This window comes from Pseudorca crassidens, chromosome 6 (assembly GCF_039906515.1).
Source record: "Pseudorca crassidens isolate mPseCra1 chromosome 6, mPseCra1.hap1, whole genome shotgun sequence".
NCBI lineage: Eukaryota > Metazoa > Chordata > Mammalia > Artiodactyla > Delphinidae > Pseudorca > Pseudorca crassidens.
In genome coordinates, this window is record NC_090301.1 from 69538197 (window position 1) to 69550758 (window position 12562).

The 12562-nt window shown below is 42.7% G+C and overlaps 1 protein-coding gene across 2 annotated transcripts in view; it reads left to right on the top strand.

The window, feature by feature from the left end:
* The window catches only part of DPP4 (dipeptidyl peptidase 4), a 77288-nt gene that overhangs the window by 61078 nt on the left and 3648 nt on the right, over nucleotides 1-12562 (top strand). For both annotated transcript variants that reach the window (XM_067741731.1, XM_067741730.1), the window contains exon 23: nucleotides 2608-2672. In XM_067741731.1, the coding sequence (XP_067597832.1) occupies nucleotides 2608-2672 (65 nt within the window). The remainder of the gene's footprint in view (nucleotides 1-2607; nucleotides 2673-12562) is intronic.

The following is a 12562-nucleotide window of genomic DNA, read 5'->3' on the forward strand; positions in this document are numbered from 1 at the left end:
AGTACTTTATGGATACCTGTAATGAAATAGTCTCACTTATTCTGCCATTGTGAAATGTTAGACGGTAGTAAATGCTATCTACACGTTTAGTTACCAACCAGTTTTGTTTTCTAAATGTCTTATCAACAAATTCAGTTTTCCACATTTTAAAACATCCCCAATGCTACAGTTCTTGAGATAAACCCTTCCTTCTTTTTATTCTAACTTGAGTTTGAAGCTTCGCATATTAGAACAATAAGAGAAGTATGTATCTCTTTCCCTTCAGGTAAAAGTCAAATATAAGTAGGACTTTGGGTGGAAAGAAGAGACTAGGGCAGGGGAATTCCTGGGGGTTTTGTTTGCACTGTCTCTGAGTAGGTGAAAGCCACTCTAGAATATCCTGTTCACTGCTGAGAAAGTATTGTTCTATCATACACATGTAAGGTATAATTCCCAAGTGAGAGCAGGTAAGCAGTGAAACACTAGGTAGGGGGGAAGAGCCAGAGGTGGTGAGAAGGTGAATTATTTTCCTGTATCTTTTCCTACCCCATCCCAAGTCCTTTATTCAGTATAAGGATAGAATCATTCATAATGAATATGCTCATTAAATATTTAATGTCCTAATATATCGCAGTACCAGTCCTGTGGAAAACTCTTCTTTAAAGCCTCTCCAAGTCAAGAGAAGCCAGTGTATAAAAGAGACAACACCGTCTTTTAGTTCCAAAAAAAACTGGAGAACATAGTTAGGATTGATCCTCACACAATAGATTTGCTTTCAGGTAATTCTTTCCTGCTTAATATTAATTGTTCTATTGGAAGGCTTGTTTCTGGAGACCTCTGGTGGTCAATAAAATAGAAACAACCTTTGTGAGTCTGGAACTACATAATGGTAAGAAGAGAACGTTATTAAACATATATGGACCAACCTAACACTTGGGAACTTTCTAGAATTCTTATATATGTGCAAATTTGAACAATATTACTCAAAAATCAAATTGAAGGAGTACATAAGTGGTATTGCAAGACGTACTTCTAAAAGTTTACAACCACAACACTAAGCATTTTTTAAATAGTATTTTTAAAATTTGAGACCTTCTTACACATGTAAACCTGGTTAGCATAATAAGAAAGGGGTATTATGTTCTAGGACAAGAAGAATTGTAGCTGTTTGGGGAAATTTTTATTTTGCCCTGAAAAGCTATTCCCCCACCCCCCTCCATTAAATGTATAACCTAAGTTATTTATATTTAAATGTTAAAAGATGAGCATTTTAGGAAAATCTTATACTTTAAAAGTGTACTTTAAGATACTATATTTTATATATTAGTGTCCTCTAGATACGTAAAGTTGCTTGTAGTCTGTATTCACTTTAATCAAAATGATAAAATATTGCTGTTACTCATTTTGGAGGAAAATATTTTGATTTCCATAGGAAAAGTATGAGCAATACACATGGAACAACTAACATTAGTTATCAATGTAGTTTTTAATCTCCAATTCCAGTCATTCACAAAGGGTTAGGATGTTGTTTAAGCTTGTTATTTTGATGATATATTTTTCTAAATAATTAATTAAATCAATATTGAAATACCGGTACAATTATAGTGAAATTCAAGCCATTAACCTATGTAGCACAATGGAAACATATTATACTTATTTATTTACTGTAACCTGGTCATGTTTCAAAAACAGTTATTTCAGATTTTTAAAGTTATATTGGAATTCAGCCACAGTAAATTTTCTCACTGATATTTTAGGAAATACACACACACACACACACACACACACACACACACACATATATATACACACACACACATACATTTGATACATGATTTAATTTTTTTAAATTAGGTCAAAAATATGTTTAAATAACCAAACCAACAATGCATATGTTTTTCTGCCATATCTATAGATTAAAACAGCTTATGTCACTTCAGCACAGAAACTAATGTAGTCTGTTTCTCAATACTCAATAGTTATAACATCAGAATTGAGGCCTCTCCACAGAATGAGAGAAAACAGATGTTTAACTTGCATTATGATGGAGTAGCTGAGACGTTATAGGGTTTTACAGCAAATAAATGATAACTGATTTCTTTCCTTTTGATCTGTGTCCCCCCCCCAACCAGAAACAATATATGATTTAAGTAAGCAACTAGTAATTGAAAATTATGAGGAGTTTCCAGTAGGAAAGAGAGTATCCTAAAGTAGAGCATATACTGACTGATGTCAGGACCAAGAAATTCAAGACAATTGAGACATTACCTGACTTGCTAATCAAGATCTTTGAGAGGGTCAGAAGATAATGTAGAGTCCTTATCACTTAGTACTTCCCATTTGACTTTTTGCAGGCGGGTTGTTGATTGGGTTTTAGATCACCTGGTTTGGTCTCCCTCTGCCCTCACAGGAAGGGCTAAAGGGAATGGACTATAGGGCTGAGTATGGAAAGGCAGGAGTCTGGCTGCTTTAAAAAGCCAAGTAGAGATGATCTGGAGGAGATATTCTGAGGGTAACACTATAGACCTTTGCACAAGTAAAGAATATGAAAGCATATAAAGTAACCCCCAAAAAAGGGAAAAAAGTTTTTATTGTATGAATTAAGTTTTTTTCTTTTCTCCATCACAGACTCAGTGTACACAGAACGTTACATGGGTCTTCCAATTCCAGAAGACAACCTTGACCATTACAGGGTAAGAGATGGTGAACTAGATCCATTTTATAACCTATTTATAAGTGGTATAAGAACATTTTTAAGTGGATCTATTCCAGAAAATATATATTTTTTTATTTCCAATGAAATTCTTGTTAAAAAGAAATAACACAGGTGGTTTAGAGATACTCCAATAGCTTCCCGTACTATATTCTGCATAATTACAGCCTTTATCGTACGCTATATAGGTCACAATATGCGTTCATTTGGAAATACAAAGCAACACCAGATAATTACTTTAATTATAAAAATTTCAGTTCAGAAAACATGTCAAATTCAACGTATTCCTTTAGAGCCCAGAAGACTCTCTAAACCTTTAACTACATATTAAAATTTCTCATGGTATTATCATAATTAAGTTGTATGTACAAGCCTATAATTTTCTTATTCATAGCCAAATATGTACAGTTTTTTTTCACACAAGATTTGAGTAAAGCAGGTGAGGTGTAGGTACAGGAGGGTAATACTCTGAAAAGCCCTTGAACCCAAATTACTGAATAGCATCCACGGGCTGGTTGCCTGATGAAAGAGTCAGTGGGCAGGTTGCTGTGCAGATGGGCTACAGCATCTGAAATATGGTCTGGGTGTAGCCATCATTGGCGGCCCCCGTGTGCTAGTGTGGGTGCCACCGCAAAGCCAGGGTCCTCTCTTTGGTGGCAGCCTGCTGCAGCTGGAAGTGTCAGCCAAAGTACTAGGGATCCTTCCAACACATTGCCCCCCAACCAGAAAAAAAAACAACTTTCCTGATTCTGTCATGTAAATTGAAAACCCTGAAACTTACAGATGACAAGGTCAATCATCTGATGTTTACATTCTCCGGAGGATATTCAAAACTCCTCCCAGGATAAAAAAAAACAATAACCCATACAATTTAAGACCACAATTTCTCCTCATCTGCGCCACAGCTCTCAATGCCTGGGCCTCCTATTCATACATCGCTCTGAGCCATATTTGTACATTTTTGTAAGATGTCATCATTATGATTGGTTCTGAAGCCATTTGATCAAAGCACAAGAAAATGCAAATAAAATGTCTAATTTTGCAAGATATGTACAGACAGTTTAGTTTTACCTCTTCCTTTCAGTTTTATTTAGCAAGGCTTGTGGGGGAGGGGCGGGGAGGTGTATGCGTGTGTTTGTGCCTGGGTGTGTGTGTGTTTTCATCTCTGTTTTCCAGTCAAGATAGAAAAGTAACAACCTGTAAAGTGTGACGTACCAATCATCTTCCACTACAAAGCAGTCCCGTAATCAGGTTGTCCTTATTTCTGCTGAGTGTCCCACATGATACTTTGGACTCAGTTTTTCCCATTCTTTCTCCTCCACATCCAATAAGCTGCTTTAGACATCCTTTCCCTGCTCCATAACCACATTGCTGCTGTCACATGACTACCTCCTTCTACAACAGTAACCCCATGGGTCCCCCCTTAGCTTATCTTTCTACACTCCAGCCTGTACCACACAGAGGTGTGAGGTTAAGACTCACCCGTAACACTTTCATGGACTTTTCCTGTGCACTCAACTAGTCCAGCCCTCATTCTTTAACCAGGTGTTCAACACCTTTCTTAGAATGGCCCAGTCTACCTGGAATGTTCACTGAATATTTCTGGGCCTTTCCCTTTTGTGCCTTTGTCCTCTATTCCTCGACCTGGAATGTCATTCCCCCTCTGTCTTCATCCACTAGGAAACTTGTCCTGCTCGTCCAGAGGACTAGCATTCTCTCTTGACTCCCATGACATTTTCCTTGTATATCTTTTTTTTTTTTTTGCGGTACGCGGGCCTCTCACTGTGTGGCCTCTCCCGTTGCGGAGCACAGGCTCCGGACGCACAGGCTCAGTGGCCGTGGCTCACGGCCCCAGCCGCTCCGTGGCATGTGGGATCCTCCCGGACCGGGGCACGAACCCGTGTCCCCTGCATCGGCAGGCGGACCCTCAACCACTGCGCCACCAGGGAAGCCCCTCCTTGTATATCTTTAATCCTCAATTTATCCATCTTGGACCCATTGTTAGTTTGTACTCCTTTTTCTCCTCTGCAGTATTATTAGTCATTCAAGGCTTTGCTCAACATTGTATTCTTTGGATCACCCAGTATGAAATAGAAACCTTAAAACCTTTTTTGAGTTAATTTTAAAACTTTTTGAAGGGAAACATTGTTATAAAAATTATATGTCTCCATCATTTCTCTCATTTTACGGCTGGAATTTTCTTGCCAGTGACCCGACCAGGATCCCTCCTGTGGTGAGCCCTATTTGGGGCATGGCTAAAGGGTGTTCTCAACTATCCTAAAGTACTAAAAACTCCCCAAAACATCAGAGGTGTACTGCCCGGGACCCTCATCCTGACTCCAGAACCTGGTGGATCATGAGTCAAAAGTTCATTTTAAAAATCCCATTTGGAAAGCCTTTGAACCTAGAAGTACAGGGTCAAGTCTAAACCTTGACATCCAAGGAAGTCCGTAGCACCTACCCTACTGCACTTCAAGGACATCAGCCAACAGGGTGTTTCCTCTGCAACCAGCCCTCCCCCTAGAGGATAATTCGTTTTACTCTGCCATGTCAACCTGTATCTTTCTCCAGATTTTCCCATAGGCTTTTCCTTCCCACACCCATCCCCCTCTTCTCCAGCTCTACCCACCACTGCGGTGGCCATTTTCATCTCTCCCCTTAGATGGTCTCTGCCTGAGGTAGTCATGTAAATAGAAGTCTCTTCCTCCTACCGATGGCAATACACGAACGCTGGGAGCACAAAGTCACTGTCTCACTTCACTGCACAGATGGCACCCGAGGACTGTTTAATCCTTCCACGCCAGAAGTCGGGTTTTCTTGGCACAAAATTCATTGCTGGCAATGGACACATTAAAACTGCCAGTACCAGAGAGCTAAAGGTTCCCAATGTGTTACTCAGAGGAATTATTTGGGTGGGCGACAGTTAAGGTGGGTAGGAGAAAGTAAGGCAAATGCGTTCACTGTATTGTTTCTGCCCTGTAAGTTGCATCCTCAGAAAGTGGAGAACTGAATCTAAGTACCTATATTTGGTGCACAGCAGGCTTTAGAAGAAAGCTGCCTTCCTTTGTTTTTTAAATGAGCCTGTGCTTTTGTCTCTGGCAGGAACACATTCAAAGATTCTATTTTCCTCCAAGGCCCCAGCTGCCCCTCTGGACCCCTGTCTTCTTTTACTTCTCTTTCCCAGGTTGTTTTTATTTCCTCCCTTTCTCTCTCCTTCTCTCCCTCCCTCCTTCTGCCCTCTTGGAAAAGACAAAGGAGACAATTCCTTACTGGCTTTCGCTGCTCTGTGCATTTCCGTAGGTCAGGAGGAAATAGTTTGAAAATGAGTCCCAGGTAGTCTAGACTATTGACTTTCTTCAGCACATCCAGAATAGGAATGATCGAAGTGTGTAATAAGCAAGGTCCTGTGATCGTTGTACACCTTTTCGGCTATAGAATCATTATCAGTAGCCAGAATTACAGCCTTTGGAAGAGAACGTAATTTTTAATAAAATTCAAATGAGGAGAGGATTCATTTTTAAGTCATTGATGACCCAGATTTGAAAGAATTTAGACAAGCACACCAAGAGAAGCACATTTTGTGAAATAAAGGTCCTACTTACTATTTAGGAAAGGAAGTTGAAGGAACCATTTATATATGCAAATGGGACAGGCAGGGATGTCATGTATAGTTGTTCAGCTTGTGCACTGCTGGAAGCTAGTCTATGCTTCGTTCTCTAAGGCGTGCACCTCTGGGGCCGCATCCAACCGGAGGGAGTGCCTTTTCTTATTCTCACAAAGCTGCCATATAAGTTAGGAGACCCTGGGACTAAGGCTTGGACACAATGCAATGACACAAACAGTGACTCCATACGACCCTTTTTGTAGATAGTCACCTACCCACTGCCGAGTGGCAGGGCAGGAGCACGTTTAAAGGATACCAGGGACTCAAAGAGGAAGGAAGCTGTTCATCTCCCTGAAACTCCGAGAAGCTGGTCCCAGAAGCTCTAAGTAGGCAGGCAGAGTGGAGGGATGACAGTGTAGCTAACAGCAGTATAAGCAGACTCACTGCCATGAGTCTCAGTCCGAGTCTCAGTCCACAGCCGACAGAAATGGCGACAGATTTGAGCAAAAGAATCAGATGGACAATGAGACAACCCTCACCCCCAATAGCGATAAGCAGATAGCAACCGTGGTCCCACCTTGAGGAGTGGGTTCCTGACTAACATTGATGAATGGTCTCTCTATGGTCAATCACAGGTCTTTTAGTCAAACCTGTAAAAAAAAATATTAACACCTGGTAGGCTTTCATTCACCCATTCAAGGTGCCTGGTGTTTTAGTTGTTCAGAAGTTGATTACCTTGTTGGTGAGACAAAACATACAGGCAAAATTTTTGAAGAGAAATAAAAGAGTAGTAATAGGGTTTCCCTGGTGGCGCAGTGGTTGAGAATCTGCCTGCCAATGCAGGGGACATGGGTTCAAGCCCTGCTCTGGGAAGATCCCACATGCCGCGGAGCAACTGGGCCCGTGAGCCACAACTACTGAGCCTGCGCGTCCGGAGCCTGTGCTCCGCAAGAGTGGCCACAACAGTGAGAGGCCCGCACACCGCGATGAAGAGTGGCCCCCACTTGCCGCAACTAGAGAAAGCCCTCGCACAGAAACGAAGACCGAACACAGCCAAAAAATTAATAATAATAAATTAATTAAAAAAAAAACAAAAGAGAGTAGTAATAAAGCATGAACTTGAACATGACAAAGTGCCCAGTATGTATGGAAAAGACTAGTAGTTCCAAATTGTGACTCTGGAGCCCCAGGAATTCTGTGCCTTCTGAGCATGTAGGGAGGGAAGGGAAGTGGCTGAGAAGTTAGGGTTTCACCTCCCCCCACTCCTCTCAACCAGGGGGGGGATCTGGTTTCATTTATTTCATTCATTTTTTTAATTCACTTAGTAAGTGGTTGCTTCTAGGGCCAGACACTGTTCTAAGCTCTTTCCATGGGTTATTAGGTTCAGTTCTCCCTCAGATTCTCTGAGATAAGTGCTCTAATTATCTCCATTTTATTGACCCAGAAACGGAGGCACAAAAAGTTATATAAGATGTAGCTACTGAGGGGTAGGAAAGGGAGAGGGCACTTATCTGGAGCCAGTTAAGGAAGTCTTCTGGGAGATGCAGCGGAATAGCGTAGGTGCTCTCCACAGGCTGCCAGAGGGACCGACAAGGCAGGGGAGCACAGTAGACACACGAGTGGCAGCAAGCAGAGCTGGTTTTCTGGGGGTCTGTGAAGCAGGTTGGGTGAACCGAGGGATGACACAGAGCAGGGATGTGGGAGGAGCAGGCCACATGGTGGCTAATAAGGCAGGATGGGAGACCAGGGAGGGAATGGACTTCCAGAGAGCAGCGTCAGATCAAGGGCAAGAGAAACAGGGCCCAAGTCCTGAGCCTCGTTGCCAGGAGAAGAGGGCAGCCTGGAACACACAGAAGGGACTGATTTAACTTGTAGAGGAGATTTATTTTGCATTTTGCTCAGAATTTGATAGGCTTTTGGCAAGTGTATGAAACAGTCATAGATTTGGCAGTCTTCTGCTAGCAGATTTGAAATGTTCAATCCTTAAGAACTGCTGCATCGTTAGGTTATGCAAAACAGGGTGCAATTTTGTAAATATGCCATCTTGTACTGATTTGACATTTGTTCTATTATCCTAGAATATGCCAAAGGGAGAGAGACCTTCAGATTTAAGCCAAACCTTAACTTGTTTGTTGAGTGCTGATAAAATGTTGACTGCTGTGTGATCTTTAAAGAAGCCAGTGTTGCTGGGTGAGGCCTGAGGTAGGGCCCCCTGTAGGCGGATGGGAGCTCTTCCCTTGGCATCTCACCTGTACAGTTGTTTGATGGATACGGACAAGTAAAACATCTGATGGGGTGGGTTGAATTAATTTTTCCTTAAACATTTTCTGTGGCCTCTGTTGTGGCATTAATGGTGCTTCCCCAAACAGCCTCACTTAGTATTATTTACGAGGCCTCGGTCACAAGTGGAAGAATGCACAGAGTGAGTCCGTACACTCGGGGTACTGTCTCACTGAAGTAATAGGGTGTCCATTACACCTGTGGCTGTTTGCTTTCTCTACCAGAGCTTGGAAATGACAATGTGTTGTTTGGCTGCGAAGTGAAGGGACACTAGAATATGATGTTAAGAGGCATGGACTTTTGAGTTTGACCTGTGCTAAAATTCTGTTTCCACCACCTATTAGCTGGAGAGGTTACTAAACCTCTCTGAACCTCTGTTTCCTCATCTGAGTAATGGGGAGAATCAGAGCTACCTCATGGGATTATTGAAAGGATTAAACGAGACACCTATGCCTGCCATGAAATAAGCTTACAAAAACATGGAGGCTGCCACCATTATTCTCAGGAAGCAAATTGTCCGTATGGTTCCTGGATGGCGCAAGGGGTAGCTTAGAAATTGTCAGACCTTCTGTTTCTCACAGTACTTCCCCACTCTTATCAGCTCTCTCTTTTATTTCAAAAATACAAAGATTTATTTGCTGGAAGGTAACTGAAGAACCAGCACGATCCAATGAGCAGCTACAGATGGTTCTTCTTGGGGCTTGAAGGAAAAGCTCCTCGCAGAGATGCCGTGGATCAGCGCTGCCACTGGACCCATCCTTCCCACTTCACTTTGCCAGGCTGTTGCTGGCAGCGGGGCTCTCCGGAAGTTTCTAGCCTCGGGAGAGTGCCAACTGCACCACCATTGCATCCTTGCCCATTTATCACTCTAAACTTCCTTTTTAGGAGCTGGTGACAGACTATTCGGCTTCTAACTTAGTCATCCATTTCCTTTTTTATTTCTGTTTCCATCGATAGGCAAATGGGGATTATCCTGTTTTGGTGGGTTGAAATAGCACAATTGAATTATTTCTGGTCATTAATTCTCCCTTAACGTAGTGCATGCATTTCTTTCACTGACTTTGGCTGTCTTTCATGGGTTAAAGTGTGCCGGACTGTCAAGAGTCTCTCTCGATTGAGAAGCCAGGATGTTCAGTCTAGTAGGGAATGATCGGTGGTTCCAGAGGCAAGGTGACACAGCTGCATCTTTCTAGGAGGGCAAAATGTTCTCAGGAGCCTGCGAGCTCTGAAATGGGTGTGTGCCTGAGGCTGCCTGGCTCCCGTGCACTGCGAGGTCCCTCTTGACGCAACTCCCAGCGAGCAGGGGGACGTGTGCATTGGAAATGACACACTTATCTTGTGGTTGCAGGGGAAGCTTTTGTTTTATTTTTCCCTTGCTGCATTAAAGTATTTGTCTTTCTTTCTTTGTAGTGTAATATTGTTAATGTAAAACAATTTGCATCATGACACTTTTATCACAGTTTTCGTCTTTTTCTCAGTATGTTGCATTTCTCACCATGTCTAGTTCATCACAGCTACAGTGTGTACATCACAACATTTATCTTAGGCTCAGGGTTTTACTTGTTTATAAAAATTGTCTTCTTTCAGCCTGTATTCACTCCATTTAAGAAAAAAAAGGCAGCCAGAAACTGTTTTGGTCCAAACTCCAGTAGTTATCACATTCCTTGCTAACTGTCCTGCGTATTTATATGTCTCCTAACTATTACTCTATGTTTCAGCGACATTTTTCAGTCTCATGGCTCAGGGAGGTCGTGGAGCAGCTTTGGCTGTGCACTCTGCCACGCAAGGAAGGCCCGAGAGGCTTCTGGAGGGGAGGGGAGGTGACACAGCTGGATATTTGGGCCACGTCTAGGTGCTAAAGTTGACTATCTTTGGCACGCGAAGAGCTGGGTTTCTTGTGGGGAGAAACAAGGTGGAGGAGACAGCCGTGTAGCCGCAGAAAGGATGGTGCAGGAGGACCCGGATGAGGGCGCCGGGTCTGGGGCTCAGACTGGCAACGTTCACCGTTGGTGGCTCAGCCCCAGCCTCTGCTGTCGCCAGCTTTGAATCCTGCACTGGCCTTTTGGGAGATTGATTTTGACCCTTTCCTCTCTCCAGGGCAGGACATCGCTCAGGGTTCTGTTGCTTCATTAGGCTCTACATCAACCACACAGTCCAAAACGCCTCACAAGTCTCGAAGGTCTGTGCGAGCCAGCTCTCTTCCAATGAATTCACTCTAAGAAGGCATGAGAACGCAGGGGGCAAAGAACACCCAGTGTGTTTGTGTACTGCAAATCCCAGAACAGTTCAGTAACAATTTCTTTCTCCCTGTATCTTTCCTGGAAGATCACATCGTGAGCAGCTTGGAAGTTTAGTGGAGACTCAGTACAGCATAGGAGGTAAAAGAGGTTCTGCCATCAGAGCTCCGACTTCTTCCTGATGTAACCTGGTGTACTTTATTGTCTCTGTGTAGAAGTGGGGTTGCTATAGACCTATCTTGCAGGAATGTCATGAGGATTAAATAGAACAGTGCTTTTTATAAGTCCTTTAAGATGCTTAGCAGAGTGACCGGCACGGAGTACACAATAAGTATCGGCTCTCATTACTGATGGCATGGTGTGTGGATTGAAAGTGGGCAAAACATATCTTGGTAAATTTCAGAATGAGAATATTTTATTCCACCTCCCCTAGCTGTTCCCACTTGCCTCTGCAAAACTAGGACTGAATGTAGTGAAGAGTACAATATAATTGCCTACATTTCTTTGGTTTATTCCTTTAATTGATATTTAGCTCTCTGTTAAATGCTCAGGATAGAGTAATGAACAATATAAATTCCTCTTCTCATGGATCTTATTGTTTAGTTGGGTATATGACAAATAAATATTGATCGACTTGAAAGAATGAATGAATGGATGGAAGAATGAACGGAGTATAATGTTGGGATGGAGGGATGGATTCATCTGGGACATCTCACCAGATAACACGTTTCTTAAAGTAAAACAGAAGTGCGACTTTTAATGAGTCCTGGGCGTTTATTCTGAAAGTTCGTGGGTAAATTCTCAATTTGGGTCAGAAATGCCATATGGTCAGGACAAGTGGGACCCAGCCTGCACAAGGGTGGGAGGGCCTTTGCTCTAAGCTTTCCAGGAGAAGATCACCTTGATCGCCTCAGTCAACACAAATATGTTGGGTGACTTTGTCCTAAAGTTGTAGACAGAATGTCTTTTTTCCAGAAACACTGTGTCACACCATCCTCACATCACCATAATTTAACCTTAAAAAAAGCCATGTCTCTTGATTTCTATTTCAGTGAGAGCAAGAGTTAATCTTCCTCCCATTTCCAAGAAAACAACACTCAGCAGCATGTCTCTAGGTGCACAGCTCTCTGATGTTGAAGCTGGGGCTAGAGTACAAACGTTCAGACCTTAGCCCCATCCCCTTCCAGCCAGACCTTCAGGGTTCCCATCAAAATATTAAGCTGATGTTAGCTACAAAGATATCTGTAAAACACAAACCTTGCCTCTCATAAAGTTGACTTTGATTCACCAAGATGCTGCAGGATAAGCCGGCTGATTTTAAACCCATAGGGAGGCTACCGGCCCTTCCTCTGCCCAACAACAGAAGCAGAGTCCCGCTGACCCCTTCCCAAAGTTGCTACAATGTCTATGACATTCTTACCTTCATCCCAACTCTGCAAACATCTCCAAATTAAGACCAGATGACTAGTTCTATACTTTCAAAGCTTTTCCACCAAGGACTCCACCTTCATTCTAGAAGTCCTACCTGTCCAAGGTCATGAAACAGCCTTCAAAAAGCTGACCTCCCAGTTTTTTCTAATTCCCTGGCTTAATCCAAAAGCAGCACTTTCCCCAATGCAGAATGAGGCAGACAACCACCCACTGATTTTCTAAGGCCATACTTGATCTTTTTCACCCCTTTCCCCTCCCGTATGTTACATTTGCCTAGGTTTTAAACATCTGTTCCAAACAAGGTAATACTTGCTTCTC